The sequence below is a fragment of the Lepisma saccharinum genome, chromosome 24 (genome assembly GCF_977018435.1).
Source record: "Lepisma saccharinum chromosome 24, izLepSacc3.1, whole genome shotgun sequence".
Lineage (NCBI taxonomy): Eukaryota > Metazoa > Arthropoda > Insecta > Zygentoma > Lepismatidae > Lepisma > Lepisma saccharinum.
The window spans coordinates 35,037,805-35,052,536 of NC_139252.1; the positions used below are offsets into that span (position 1 = coordinate 35,037,805).

The following is a 14,732-nucleotide window of genomic DNA, read 5'->3' on the forward strand; positions in this document are numbered from 1 at the left end:
CTTAAGTAGTTAAACTGTACTCTTAATGTTTTCAGTAATATAATTGTACAACTAACATCTTTTATTGTGTTCAGATATTGCTGTCTGAAAACAGTACTCTTGTCAGTAATGAAAATTTTCTTATCTATACAACTGAAAATGCAATAGAAAAATCGTATAAACAACTAAAATAAATGATAAATGTATGGTAAAGCATGTGTAACTTGCTACTTAGGAATGCGTTCACACAACAAAGAAATCAAATAAAGTGAACACGTTTCTAAGTGTGTAGCTTCATTGTGGTTAACGCACTTGTAGAAAATTGAAAACATACTCTTTTATACATAAATGGACATATTGTTCTTCCTATATTCACACGAAAACAGCAAAAAATTAGTTTAAACAAAGACCTGACCTCAATGCTTGAAAAATCAAAACAAGCAAACACTGTTGACTACGTTGATCAAAAGATGGCTCTTTTCTGCAATTGCATTACACAGATATAATAAACCATGGAAATTCCATGCTGAAAAAAAAATCTACTGATATGATCGTGTATTCAAACTACTAGCTGCTTTAAGGTTGAGTTATTTCTTAAGAAAGAATTATAGTAACATATTCATTAAGATATATCTGACTTCAGTAGTATTCATTAGAAAAACAGTACAAATTCAGTTCATGTACTGCTTTTCCAATTCACATCAAAATCACTGAAAATATGGTGTCAAGAATTAATTTGTCTATTCTTGGAGTCAATAAATAATTTTATAATATATTGTAGCAAGTATTATGCATAATTATTTACATTATTTTTTCAGTACTGTAGCCTTACTGCACAGTACAGTAGCTTTACAGTAGATTTCACAGTACACAGTAGAAGACATTTGAAAATAGTACAATTTGTCTACTGAAAACAGTAGAAATTTCCAGCGGGGGAAAGAAATCATGCTTCAATTGGTGACATGTAGAGAGCCATCAGATTAAAATTGCAAATGACTAACGATGGAGATTTCACACCAAAGTGACAAGCAAAATAGGTGTCTCCTGTCTGTAAAAAAAACATTCACTGCAAATACTTGACCAAAACACAGATAACACGATGCACACTATTCGGAAAATGGCCCAATCGAAGTGGCAAACAACACGTGCAGCTCTGTGTGTGTCTGGTGCAAGATGTTACTGCCTATTTCATGCCAAGTGCTCTATACGATGTCCCATACAATGGAAAAGTGGCAAGATTGATGTGCCAGTGGGGAAAAAACAAAAAAAACAACAACCTACTTTTAACTATAACAACATACACTTTGTGTTTTACAAAACCCTCTGTGGAGTGAAAAATGTGGAGAATATATGACAACCCGGGATATTAGTGTAGAGCATGTAGTGACTGCCAGTTCATGTCACCAAAGGAATGCACATTGAAATGTACTCCTCTATTTTCAATAGATGTGTTACTCAATATTGATAGTTTCATGTGAGAGGCATGGATTTGCAGGTTAATATTGGTACAAGTAAAGGTAAAGTTCACCATGCCATGAAGGCACATTTAGGGGATGTGGGGGTAGGATGCTACACATCCTCACGCTGCTATTTTGGAGGTGATGTGATCAGCACCATGCTCTGGCCACCGTTAACCCCCAAAGTTTTGATTTGAGGCTAGGCGAGCTCTGGAGCCGCTTTATGCAGGGAAAAGGCCGGAAAAATTCTGACCTTATATCACCAACCCCTGAAAATGAACCTGGATCTCCTGCGTGATAGTGAGATACCCTACCAACTAGACAACCACAACTCAATATTGGTACAGTGTGTTTCAAAAGTAGTACAATCCAAACTTTGGTCACCTGTAACATGAAATCCATAAGAGATATTTACACCGAGCTGTCTGCATTATGCAGGCTCATCCATTGAGATATTTTTCAATGCTTAACATTATCAGTTTACTTCATACAGAAAATTCTATAAATTAATAACATGAAAATCAGCGTTATTTTTTCCCCCAGAAATGAACGTTTCAGTGAGATAACTGTAATGGGTTTGGGGCTGTGATTGTATGGATTAAGTGAAAAAGTGCTATTTTGGAAACATAATTCCTTATCTGGCAACACTAGCAGCTCGAAATTTTGTCAACAGAGGCAGGCAACGTATCTGTAAGTATTGACCATGCACTTATTATGGCAAAAGACCAATCAGTCTTCAACAATATTTTACTTGTGTCTCCAAATTTTGAAAAAAAATAAATAAATAAACTGAAAGGCATATTTTGGGGGAAGTTGCAAAAAATTCAGGAAATTCGGGTACCAGTGGCGGATTACCAAATAGGCCCACTAGGCACGTGCCTAGGGGCGGCAAATCTTTTTTCCAGAATATCAAGAATAATAAAAAGTGTCTTACGCACACAGAGACAATTTAGACCTATGAAACCAATGTTTCAAATCAACGGTTTGCAACACTTTTTCTTCATACGAAAGAAACCTTGATGTATCGGATTTATGTGTTATCAAGAAATGTTTCGTCTGCTCTGCCTCCTTCAGGCGCCAATCAATTTGTTTTTAACCCGTGCTGTGGCTTTTTTATCGCTTACAATGACAATGCAAGCTGCCCAGCCTTTGTTGGTTTGTTTTTGTAAATACATACCCCTCGATCTTCCACTAAGCTTTTGTTAATGGCCAGGCAGGAAAGAAGACTGATTGTTTGAAACTCGCATCTGTAACAATACCAGTCTTAAAAAAAATATATACACATAAACACTGCTGATAAGTGAGTGAGTGAGTGCAGCTTTGGCGTGGTCCGCAACTAGTTTTTGTCTTACTGGATTCTCTGGTGCATTCAGTTTGTTGCTAGTGCGTTTGCGATTTGGTGTTTTTTTTTTTTATGCAGCAGGCAGCATGAAGCCAACAAAGTTAAGTGGGGCGGCTTATCGTAAACTTGCAAACGAAAAGCGTGAAAGAGAAGCAACCTTACAGAAAAAGCTTGGTACAGTGGACACGTTTTTTAGGCGAAAGGAACAAGTGATTTCCGAAAGCAGTTCAAAAATTGAAGTGGAAGCGGCTACATCGAGTGAACTCTGTGAAAATCAAAATGTCGAAAATATTGTGGGTTTAGTGGAGGAAGAAAGTGCACCTGAGGTAGTGTCCCCTCAGTTTGTAGGAGTTCCTGATTGTGACAGTGAGTGTGCAAATTTCGTTAGTGACGATCCTGCCGAGTAGTGTCTGAACGAGTCTACAATTGACATTCTTCTAAGACGTGGAATTAATCAGAATGCTGAAAACGATTTTTCTAAATCGCAAGGACTCATATCAGGTAAGACAAGATTTTTAAATTAAAGATGTTTTTTTTTCGTAAAATTATAAATGGCGAATCAATTTTGCGGAATTATTTGGTATATTCAAGCAGCACTGGTGCTGTTTATTGTGCATCATGCACGTTGTTCGAGTTCAAGACAAACATCGCAACTCAGGCATTTCAGACTGGAAAAACATTTCAAATATTCTAGCATCACACGAAAATTCTGAAGAACGCAAAAACTGCGAGTTGGCACTTAACAAGGCAAAAATCTGTTGGGACCTTGGAGAACCATTTTCAATCACATATTCAGACGGAACTTACGTACTGGGTCAGTGTCTTAAGAAGAGTTTTTGCTGTTGTAAAGAAGTTGACAAGTCGCGGGCTTCCCTTACGTGATCACGAAGTAAAATTCCATTCTCTGCCCAATGGGCAATACATGATGTCTCTAGAGCTTATTGCCGAGTTTGATCCATTTCTTGCAGAACACATTGAAGAAGGGCACACATTAAGTTTGTGCCTAGGGGTGGTGAGGAAGCTTAATCTGCCACTGGGTATATCCCACCTATCCTAATTGCCACCAATCGAAAATAACAATTCTGTCTCATGCTACGAACATGTAAATATAATTAACCATAATTTCACCACCAACCCGTAAATAATAAGGGGTGCCAGTGAAAGAAGAGAAACATTGCAGTTGAAGTAAATTTTCTCATATCTCTCTTCAAAATATACTTTTTTTTAGTGATTAGTTTAATGATTTAATTGCCACATTTAATGTCCAGACTGTAATTTGGAAAAGTGTGGCATAGGGATTAAAAGTTAAGTACAGCCTTGACAAAATTTGTGACTTGCTTTTGCTCGATGCTCTTACCATTCCATAACAAGCATTCCAGCCAGCATCTGTTGCCAGGTGCATAGAATTTTACACTTAAAAGCCAAATTTCTGTGCAAAATTATAAATTGTGATTTTTCATGTGAACATATGGCCAATATTTAGGCACATGTTGCTTGCATCTTGACAACATTTCAATCTGCTAGTGTTGCCAGCTAAGATGATATTCCCCTAAAATGGCACTTTTCACTTAGCTCATATAAACACCAGTCCCAAACTTATCAATTGCTGCACAGGACTTGTACAGTTGCAAATGACAGTCATCAGTCATCAAACGTCTAATTTCTTAAGCAGTTCTCACTGAGGGCTCTTGCATAGCCAAGTGGTTAGCGCCCTCGCCTTTGGTGCGAGTGGTCCCGGGTTCCATTCCCGGTGGGTGCCCCCAAAATTTCAGTGTTGACTCAGTGTCATGAGGACAATTGGGAAACTACACAGTGCAGCAATTTGAAATCTAGACTGATTTTTTTGTTGGTAGGTGGCTACACTGTGCAAGCTTTCTGTGGTGCGAACAAGTAACTGGTATCTCACGAACAATCGACGCAGAGCTCGTTGACCTTGAGCGACATTGCCGCTTGTGGCGTTGTTGAATGTGGGCACGTATCGTGAAAGTGCGTCATGAATTCAAAATGGAACAAAGAGCAAACATCAAGTTTTGTGCGCTCTTGGGTAAAACTGCTGCGGAAAAGTTTCACATGTTGTAGCAAGTCTATAGTGACAATTGTTTATCCTGTACGCATATATTTGAATGGCTCAGGTGTTTCAGTGAAGGACGGGGGCCAATTGAACATGACGAGCATCCAGGTGTAGCAGGGACGGTGAGAACACCAAAATTGGTTGAGAAAGTGAGGATAATCATTACGGAAGGCTGAAATATCAGACAGACTGTTACTGATACATTTTATCTGAAACGTTTGGTGCAAGGAATAACACTGTGAGGCATGAGTATCGGGATGATTGCAGCTGGCGTCTGCTTCATGACAGTGCCCAAAATCACAAGACTGTGATTGCGAATAACTTTTTGGCCCTAAATTGACTGTGTGTTGTCACACCCTGCCTACTCACCGAATTTGGTTCCATGTGATTATTTTTTATTTCCTAAACCAAAATCTGCACTGAAAGGTTCCTACTTTTATGATGTATCAACAATCAAGAAGGTTACGAAATGGATTTTAAACAGCATTACACAAAACGAATTCCAGCAATCCTTCCATGCACTGGTAGGCATTGCACTATGATGTGTGGATGCAGGAGGGTCCTACTTTAAATGATCCAAGGTAAGTAACTTTCTATGAAGACTTGTTTATTTTTTACATCACCAGTCTCGATTTCAAATTGCCGCACTGTGTACTTCAAGAAGTAGCGGGCTCCGGTCACGAAAGCCAGAAAAACAGCGGCAATGGGATCCAATGTGCTGACCACATGTCACCCAATGAAATATCTGCTCTGGCAGGCCTTGGCCCTTCGAGGGCTGTTGCGCCATGGAGTTTAGTGTTTTTTAGTTATTTCACTGAAACGTTCATTTCTGGGGAAGAAATAATGCTGATTTTCATCAGTTATTAATTTATAGAATTTTCTGTGTGCAGTAAACTGATAATGTGTATGTAATTCCAGCCTCGCTTCCTGTGGGGCATTTTCCACTGAGGATAGAGGCTTTTGTCCTGTCGTCGAGAAGTAAAAACAAAGGTTATTGAAAGGAGTATAAAACATCCTGTATGGTAAAACTCACTCTCAGTTGGCATTAAGAATTCGTAAGGTAAAGTGAGTGTGGGATTGTAATAGTTCGAGGCATGTATAACTTAAGGTGCGTGACACCTCAGTAGGTTGCACCTCGAACCAAGGACACTACATGGATTAACATCTCGGTCGGATCTAGGTAAGTGTGGAGAGAAATCAGCTCTCTCATTCTCTTCTTTCTTCTTGACAAATAGGAAATTCAACATTATGAAATGAAACCTCTCGCATTGCATAATTAGTTACATTCCTTGTGACCTTAAGATTCCCTAGTTATAAATTGAGTCACACTTCAATATAGACTGTATTTGAAAATTAACGGCTTTTATACTGCGGCAAGTCATTTATATATATATATATATATATATATATATATATATATATATATATATATATATATATATATATATTGCAAAATGGGATTAGAGCCACGGTGGTGTAGTTGGTTGGGTGTCTGACTGCCATGTGGGAGACCCGGGTTCGATTCATGGGGTGGGTGTTCTGAGGTCGGGATTTTACCGGCCTAGTACATAAATGACTAAAATGCATAAAATGACTCCGGGGCTCACCCAGCCTCAAATCAATGTGTATCTGGAGGGTAAAGGCAGCCGAGGCATGGTGCTGATCACATCACCTTCAAAATGGCCAAGATCGAGAATATGCTTTGGCGGTGTTGTGTTCTCACATATCCTAAATGTACCTTCATGGCACATTTGCTGTATGCAGGGGGAACCTTACCTAATGTGGAATGTTTATTTGCAGCAGAATGTCTTATCGTAGATTGTTTTCCTTAGCTTCATTTTGCGGCAAGTCTTTTTATATTTAGTTTTTGCATTATTTACAATGCCATGAATTTGCGGTTGCATCTATATATAGATGTTTTTTTTTTTTTTGGTCGTACTTCCCTTCAACGTCGTTGCAGGGAAGGGGTTAAAAGTATTAATTTATATACATGTGAGCTTAGTTGTGACCAATACAAAACTCTTCCATTCTACTGCACTAAAATCGTACCTTGTATTCCAGCAAGAACCCATTACAAAAATATGCATGTAGTTTATAATGAATCTTCCATTGTGTTAGTCAGTTTTCCATATAGACGAATAATATAAAGAATAGCCCGTAAAAAAACCTGCAAATTCTTCCTTTTTTTTCTAGTTATTATCAAGTTAAAGTGTAAATATTCAGTTTATTTTACAAAGGTAGAACCTATGGTAACCACCTAGTTATAAACATTAATTAAGGAGATTAATATTTATCATATAATTTGCAATGTTATACTCTGCCAAAATAAACAAATAATGGATATCATCTTGAAGTTTTAGAAGCAGACGATGAATATTGACAATAGCATAATAAGTACATATCTTTGCTTATTATATAAAATTTACTATTTTTTTATTGTTAAATATTTTCATTTTACTTTCCCAGTGGTCCTGTTCCTCTTCCTTGCATGCTCCTTTCCCTTGCTTAACCATCAACTCCTTGAGGGAATGTGATCCAGAATGATCCTGTATATTGTTATTCTGCAGTTATTTGTTTCCATCTGGCTTCCTTCGTTGGTAAGTACTACTGCTATCTTATTTGATTTTGAGTAGATTCTTGTTAATGCTAAAATCTTGTTTATCCACATTTGATAGGAACCTCCCATTTTGGAAATGTTTTTAACTTGTACTATGCACTAAAAATTAGTGAATATGACAGTAAACACTAATACAGCAGTACACTGTAAATTATAAAACTAGAATAGTTAGAGTGGTGTTACGGTTGTACAGATATAACCATTTTTTTGAAACCCTTTTCAATATTGACACAGTGTCCCGAATAATGTTATCATTGGCAACACAGTGCATATTACATTGATTATAACACAGAAAAATGTTTTGTGTACTTTTAAAATTTACTAAAAAATGTTTTGGATTTACAAGGTTTGTAGAAAAATGTGATTTGGACAAATGAGTCTCTAGAGTAGTGTAAATTAGTTACACTTCCCTTGATAAAACCACATTCTACATTCTGCACTGTGGAGAGAGTGGCGAAAGAAATGGAAATAATAATAATACCAAGGCAAGATTTTGCAATATAGGCTTTTATAGCTACTAAAAATACTTTTTTAGGGTTAAAACAACGTTAAACACCAGAGGTCCTGGGTTCGAATCCTGGCCTGAGCATGGATGTTTCTGAGTGTCCATTCATCAATTTCATCATACCATCCCTCATTCCCATCTTCGCAAATTAACCAAAAGTGGCACAAAAAACTAAGTAAAATAAAGCAAAAGCAAACGTTGAACACTTTAATATAAATTAATAGAAAATAGGGACTCTTCACAATACTACATTGCAACCACTCCAGATAGCAACTTAGTAAATTTGAAAATATAATACCAGCATATGGGTTCCCATGGTACACCTTTACTGTGAGTAGTCCTGGGTTCAATACCCAGTAGAAACACAAGAAACTTCAGTGTTGGCCCAACATCATGATGACAATGTGGAAGCTGCTTGATAAGAAGTAGCTGCAGGGTGATGGCACTCAATGCACTGACCTTACACCACTGAATTAAAAAGCCATGTATTGGACATTGGCCCTTGTGAGGTTCTTGGACCATGGGATTTAGTTTTTGTCAAGTAAAATTATTGGAATGCTATTATCAGTTGTACGAGGGGCATTCAGTAAAGATTTCCCCTAACCCACTTTCCATAGGCTGGTCGACAGGAAAGTTTGCACACTTATTAGTCCTTCTTTACATAGGCGTCACTCAGAGTCACACACTTCTGACATCATTTTATGCAGCTGTGCAGACCCTTCTTATAGAACTCAGCAGATTGGGAATAAATTCAGGACAGCACCTCATTAATTAGTGTGTCATCATCTGGGGATTTCCTGCCTTTCAAAAATAACTTCATGGTGGGAAAGAGGTGGAAGTCAGATGGTGAAAGGTCAGGGGAATGGTGTAGAATTTCTTAATTACAGGAACGTGCTTTGCTTAGGGTGACATTCGTTTTGTGGGCAGGAGCATTGTCTTGCAAGAGACTGACACTTTCGGAAATCTTACCACACTTTTCTTTTCTGGTGAGGTTCTGTAATTTCAACAGAAATGAGGCATGATAGGTCCCGGTTATCATGGTCTTTCTTAGCAGCAATTCTGTCAACACCACTCCCTTCTGGTCCCAAAACACTGTGAGCGTTACCTTACCAGCAGAGGGCTGGACACATGCCTGTTAGGGTCGTGGCGAGTCTTAGTGCTTTCATTGTTTAGACTGTGCTTTAGTCTCTGGGCCATGGTGATAAACCCATGTTTCTTCCTGCGTAAATAGTCTGGCGAAAATGTCCTCTTGGTTTTCTTGGCATGTGGCTAAAAGTTTGCGGGAGCATCTGACTTGGTTGTCCTGGAAATGTGCGAGAAACCGAGGAACCAGCAAGTTGAAACTTTCTGTACATGCAGATGCTTCTTGATGATTTTTTTCCACAGAGCCTACACCAATCTTGACTCTGCTCCAAAATGGTTATGCAGCGATCTTTACGATTGCAGCCTCAACTTTCCATCAAGGATTACTGTGATTGATCGGGAATAGAAGCAGTTTCCACCAAGATCCGACCACATTTGAATTGCCTATTCCAGTGGTTTATGACTTGATAGGATGGGGCATCTGGACCATACATCGTCATCTCCTGTAAAATTTCTTGGAGAGAGTAGCATTAGAGGAACAGGATCTCATAATTGCTCTGTACTCTACTGGCTCCATCCTCACACCTTCCTACACCTTCACAGCCATAAAACAAAAACTGTTACTAGTTCATGGCTACAAATTGCAGTATGTTACATGTAAGGATGCATGTTTATCCACGTACACTTTCATCCCCATGCGGTCACTGGGAGTGGGTTAGGGGAAATCTTTATTTAACGCCCCTCGTATAATCACGTGATAGTCCAACTACTAATGTATACATAGAATATTTAAATGAGAAGCAAAAATAAATTCGGTAGACTTTATTATACTGAATGAAGAACAATGTGGTTGAAAATAAAAAGACACCTCAATTTGTTACCCTAGGTTATTGGTTTTATCTACAGTAGTGCAAATCAATAATTGTTCACACAACACAACAGATACGGAGGGTTCAAATAATATAAATGATCTGAATTTGTTTTAAAAAATCTTAAGGAATTAAACAATTTCTGAACATGCCAGAACTGATTAATTTACATTACAGTTTGTGCATTTGTGAAAACAGGTTTTACTACATTATACATTACATAAGTAAAGTTTTTTCAACAATACACTGACTACTATTGCACTGTATGTACCAATACTTAGCATTTTAGTTTTGGAGAATGATGATAAAACATGATAAAAAGCAAACTATTTAATTAACAGTGTTTATAATGTTAAAAGGTAGGTTTATTTTCTTTTTTTCACCATGATGTGGGACGTTAAAGGAAAGTAAACAAAGACATAACAAACGGAAACAATTACGAAGTAAATGGGCCTTGGCATCTCTATTTGACGTCTATATCTCCAGGCGTTCTTCGGAGAGACTGGACCTAGAAAATGAAAGAAGTATAATTAGTCATTTCTGCTTTCATTGTAATTAATGTTGGTTGATTTCATATGGTTCATTTCCAAGAATAGATTGTTGTCAAACTTATTAGAGTTACTTAGCAGGAAAGTGTCACAGAATTCTTTATAGAATATGTGCAGAGTGTAGTAAAATTTGGGACAGACACTAATCGTCATGTGATGTGCCAATTTTGCATTTTTATGACTTCATTATGAATGAAAAATATATTATCATGGTATTTAATTTGCTTATAACAGAAGCGTGCGGTAAGGAAAGGCGGGGCAAGCGCCGCTTGCGTTGTTTTTTAAAACACTTTTGATATCTTAAGTTTGTGTTTTTCAATGCCTTTATACACATTAGAATGGAATTTATTTACTATAAGATTGCAGAATTTTCATTTCCCCCATTTCCTGTTCTATTGGCTTGAAACATGAACCGGCTACACCCTTGACGACGCTGGGCGATGCGGCACGACTGACCGCGTTAGAAGAAGAGGACTACTCGCCTTTCTCCCCGCTTTTCGAGTGACTTATGCAGTTCTTGCATGGACTGTCCATCTCCGTTTACGAAGAAAAAAGGCCGAGGGCAAGCAACACCAAGACCGCATCTGTCTTTGGCAGAGGGTGCTGGAAAGAATTCGTCCACACTGGCCACAAGTGTTGCTAACTTCCAGAATTTTCTGTGCATCCGTTGCACCACCTAACGCGGTACGATTTCATGTTTGAAACTCTATAGTAATCAACAAATTGCATTATGAAGTTAGCCAGTGATCACCAGTCGTATGCTATTTATAAGAAATAAGTAAGAAACCGAAACCCGTCCGTTTATTTAAGATCGAAACCTTATGCTAATAGGATGTTTATTATTTTCAGTGCTAAAAAAGAACGTAATTTAATTTACAGTTGCCCTCAAATATAAAGTAAATAATTATTTTCTTCATGGTTGAAATTTACAAGTTTATATCGAGAGGCTGTTTTTCTTCTTTATAAACCGTGCAGCGAAGATTTGATTTTAAGGTATTTATGCACTTCACACACTCAAGCCCGATACTTCACCATTATGCACATTATTGTAAGTAGGGATGTGTGTAGGCCTATATTATATTTGAAATTGTTATAATTAACCAAAACGAAAAATTAATCCATCGCCTGCCTATCACGAAATGTCACGGCACGCCCCTGGCTTATAATGAAATTCAGGCAGTGAGTAACGTTGCAATCCCAAGTAACAAAAAGTGGTTGACCCAACATTGGGTTAACTGTACTGAAAATGGTTGGCTAAATGTAAGAACATACAATTGGACAACGATAATTTTGGCTGTGGGTGCGGTTTCCAACTTTGGCCCAACATGTGGTATTACGTTGGGCCAACATACTGAAAACTAAAGAATATATATATATATATATATATATATATATATATATATATATATATATATATATTAGCTGATTACCCAGCATTGCCCGGGTATTTATTTATCCCAATCTTGTATTAGACACGGCAATAATGAATTCTAACTATAGTGTAAAATATAACTAATTTTAAATGTGATCGTGAATGTCAACAATTAGCTTAGCGACTTCGAAAACTATGGATTTGACACTAATCTAGGTCATTCCTGTCATTTTCTTTTTCACCCCCCTCTCAACCCCATGCCGATAGGTGATGAACTTGGAGTTGAACCGCATTGGGAGTGTCACGAAAACTATGGATTCCATTCGCAACACAGCCTGAATATTAGACAACCTGAGAAACACTATCGTTGTGCGGATTCCATAGTCACGGATGTCTGTCTGTGCAGAATTTAATGTCGGTGGTTCTCGATTATTTTTTTATGTCATTCTTTCCCACCCCACCCCTAAGGGTGTCAGGGGTGTCTTACCCCCACAGTATTTATTTCCAGATTGTAAGTGATACGCGTGCCAAGTTTGGTTGAAATTGCTCCAGGCGTTCGAGAGTTATGCCGGAACAAACAAATATACACGCCCACACACACATCTCAAGAAGACCTACAACAACGGCTGGGGGTTCGTCGGGCTGATCACCCGTCACCCCAATACTGGTCTAAGACCTCCACGCTATAAACAGGTGACGGCGGAACAGTGTGGGAGGGAGACCAGCAGTCGGTAGGTAAGCCAAGGCCCTTCAAGGGCTGTAGCGCTGTGGGTTTATATATATATATATATATATATATATATATATATATATAATTTATTGAGGCCAAATATAAAGTATAGTTCAAATTATTTGTGTTAAAAAAATACACACCACTTTCTCATTCGTATGGTGTCATTGTTTTCAAGGTAGCTACCTTCAAGCGGTTGCACAAAAAAACTTTGTAGAGTGTACTTAGTTTTCCACCTTTCATGGATTTTAGTCTGCACATAATGTTGCTTAACTACCTTCACAATAGTACCTGTAAGAATGTCCTTGTTCTACTACAGATAAAGAGTCAAACAATAAGCAATTCCCAACACATCTTTCATCCATGGTGGCTGACAAAGGGCTGGTGAGTGACTACAAGTTAAGAATAGCTTCTACTTTAATTAACAAAATATTATATTTTCAGTATGTGCTGTGACTGAAATATTCAAAAAGAAACACTGTTACATGTGACTTATTTTACACTCTAGAATTTACAGCATACTCTTGAATTTCGTAACAGGAGAAAGTAGTTTTTAAAACTGATTTTGACTCATTTTTCCATGGTTGGGTAAACGTTGCCAACAACCGTTGGCCCAACATAAGACCAACTTCAATTTGCCAACCAACGTAAACTTAATCGTTCCCACTTAAAAACTGCAGTTGTCCCAACGGTTGTGGTTACTTGGAATTGTGAAAAGGAAGGTCCCTGTAGTATGTAGAATATAGCATATATTAGCGTGTGCTTTTGGTTGCATTCACTTTCATAAAATGAAAAACAAGCACGAGTCAGTCAACAACAGTTAATGTTTTTTTCGAATTCAACACCCCAAAACATGGCAGCGTATAAGGGTAGGGTTAAATATGTCTAAACTCCTCCCACTGCTTTAGTAAACATTTTGCACTAACTGTGTAAATAATATCTCAAAATTGGTGAAGTCACTACATTGGTTGAAAGTTTTGAAAATTCTATGAATATAACACACACGCACACAAAACTAGGTTTTCAGCCGGCCCCCGTGGTAGGGTGTTTAGCACATCGCGCTATGACGCCAGGGGTCCTGGTTTCGAATCCCAGCCTGGGCATGGATGTTGGTGAGTGTCCATTCATCAATTTCATCATATCATCACTCATCCCCATCTTCGCAAATTACCCAAAAGTGGCATAAGAAGTAAAATAAAGCAAATCAGTCAAGAAAACTAGGTTTTTAAAAATAGGAACCTTACTTTCACAAAGTTAAATGGAAACTATACGATTTATGTTTTTTTGTGTCTAAAAGAGTTATTGCCATACGTTCATTGCTGTTATGGCTGGTTCTTTGGTTTTAAATTGCACCTAGTTGTCAATGATAAAGGAGAAATTCAGAAATACTGTTAATGGTTAATATAATTAATGTATATCGAGCTAATATTTATATCCAAATTGTTTAGAGATCTTTATTATTATTTATTAATAATAAAATAGTAACAAGAAAATTATATCTGTTAATATTGTACCATTCTTGGACTACGATAAGTTGAACCCCATTATATCTGTATGACATGCCCCAATAATATTATTTTTTTAAAAAATAGGGCCGTTTTGTTTGTTCCGGATTAGAATCATGGTCCTTCCTTTGTGCGTGCGTCTAATCATCATTTATCCTCATCGCCGCCCTTACCCGAAGTGGCAGAAAAGCGACACAAGAAATGAAATACACTTCAATCTCACCCATTGCCTGAGGAATGGAGAAATGCTGGCCATTGATTCTGCGCTGAGAGCTGGGTATCGGGCTGGCTGTTCGTAGTTCCTGATCGTGTTGTCAGATAGAGCTTCGTTCACGTCGCGGAGAAACGTTTCCTCTGATTCCGGAGAGATGGCGCCAAGGTCGGATCGCTTACCGTGTCCGCCGAAACATGAGTGGCCGAACGATGAGCAGCCTCCTGCAATGACAAAAAAGACAGTGAAAATACAATGCACAATCTCCTGAAGCTGTTTAACTATTCTATACGTTCCTTGTCTGTATTTTCTGAACAAGAGCCACAAGTTTTCGAATGTTATGTAACGTGATTTCGTGCAGTGGCGGTTGGCGGATCCAGGAGTTATAGTTTGGAGGGGCGAATTTCAATCAGTTACCTCACCTCACCGATGATAATCAATTC

The 14,732-nt window shown here is 37.9% G+C and overlaps 1 protein-coding gene across 1 annotated transcript in view; it reads right to left on the reverse strand.

Moving 5' to 3' along the window:
* Positions 1-9,861: 9,861 nt before the first annotated feature.
* Positions 9,862-14,732, reverse strand: part of LOC145977970 (neuropeptide CCHamide-2-like) — a 315,146-nt gene continuing 310,275 nt past the window's right edge. The window contains exons 2-3 of the mRNA XM_083110318.1: positions 14,302-14,513; positions 9,862-10,431 (exon numbers count right to left, since the gene is read on the reverse strand). Coding sequence (XP_082966444.1) covers positions 10,387-10,431; positions 14,302-14,513 — 257 coding nt within the window. The 3' untranslated portion in view covers positions 9,862-10,386. The remainder of the gene's footprint in view (positions 10,432-14,301; positions 14,514-14,732) is intronic.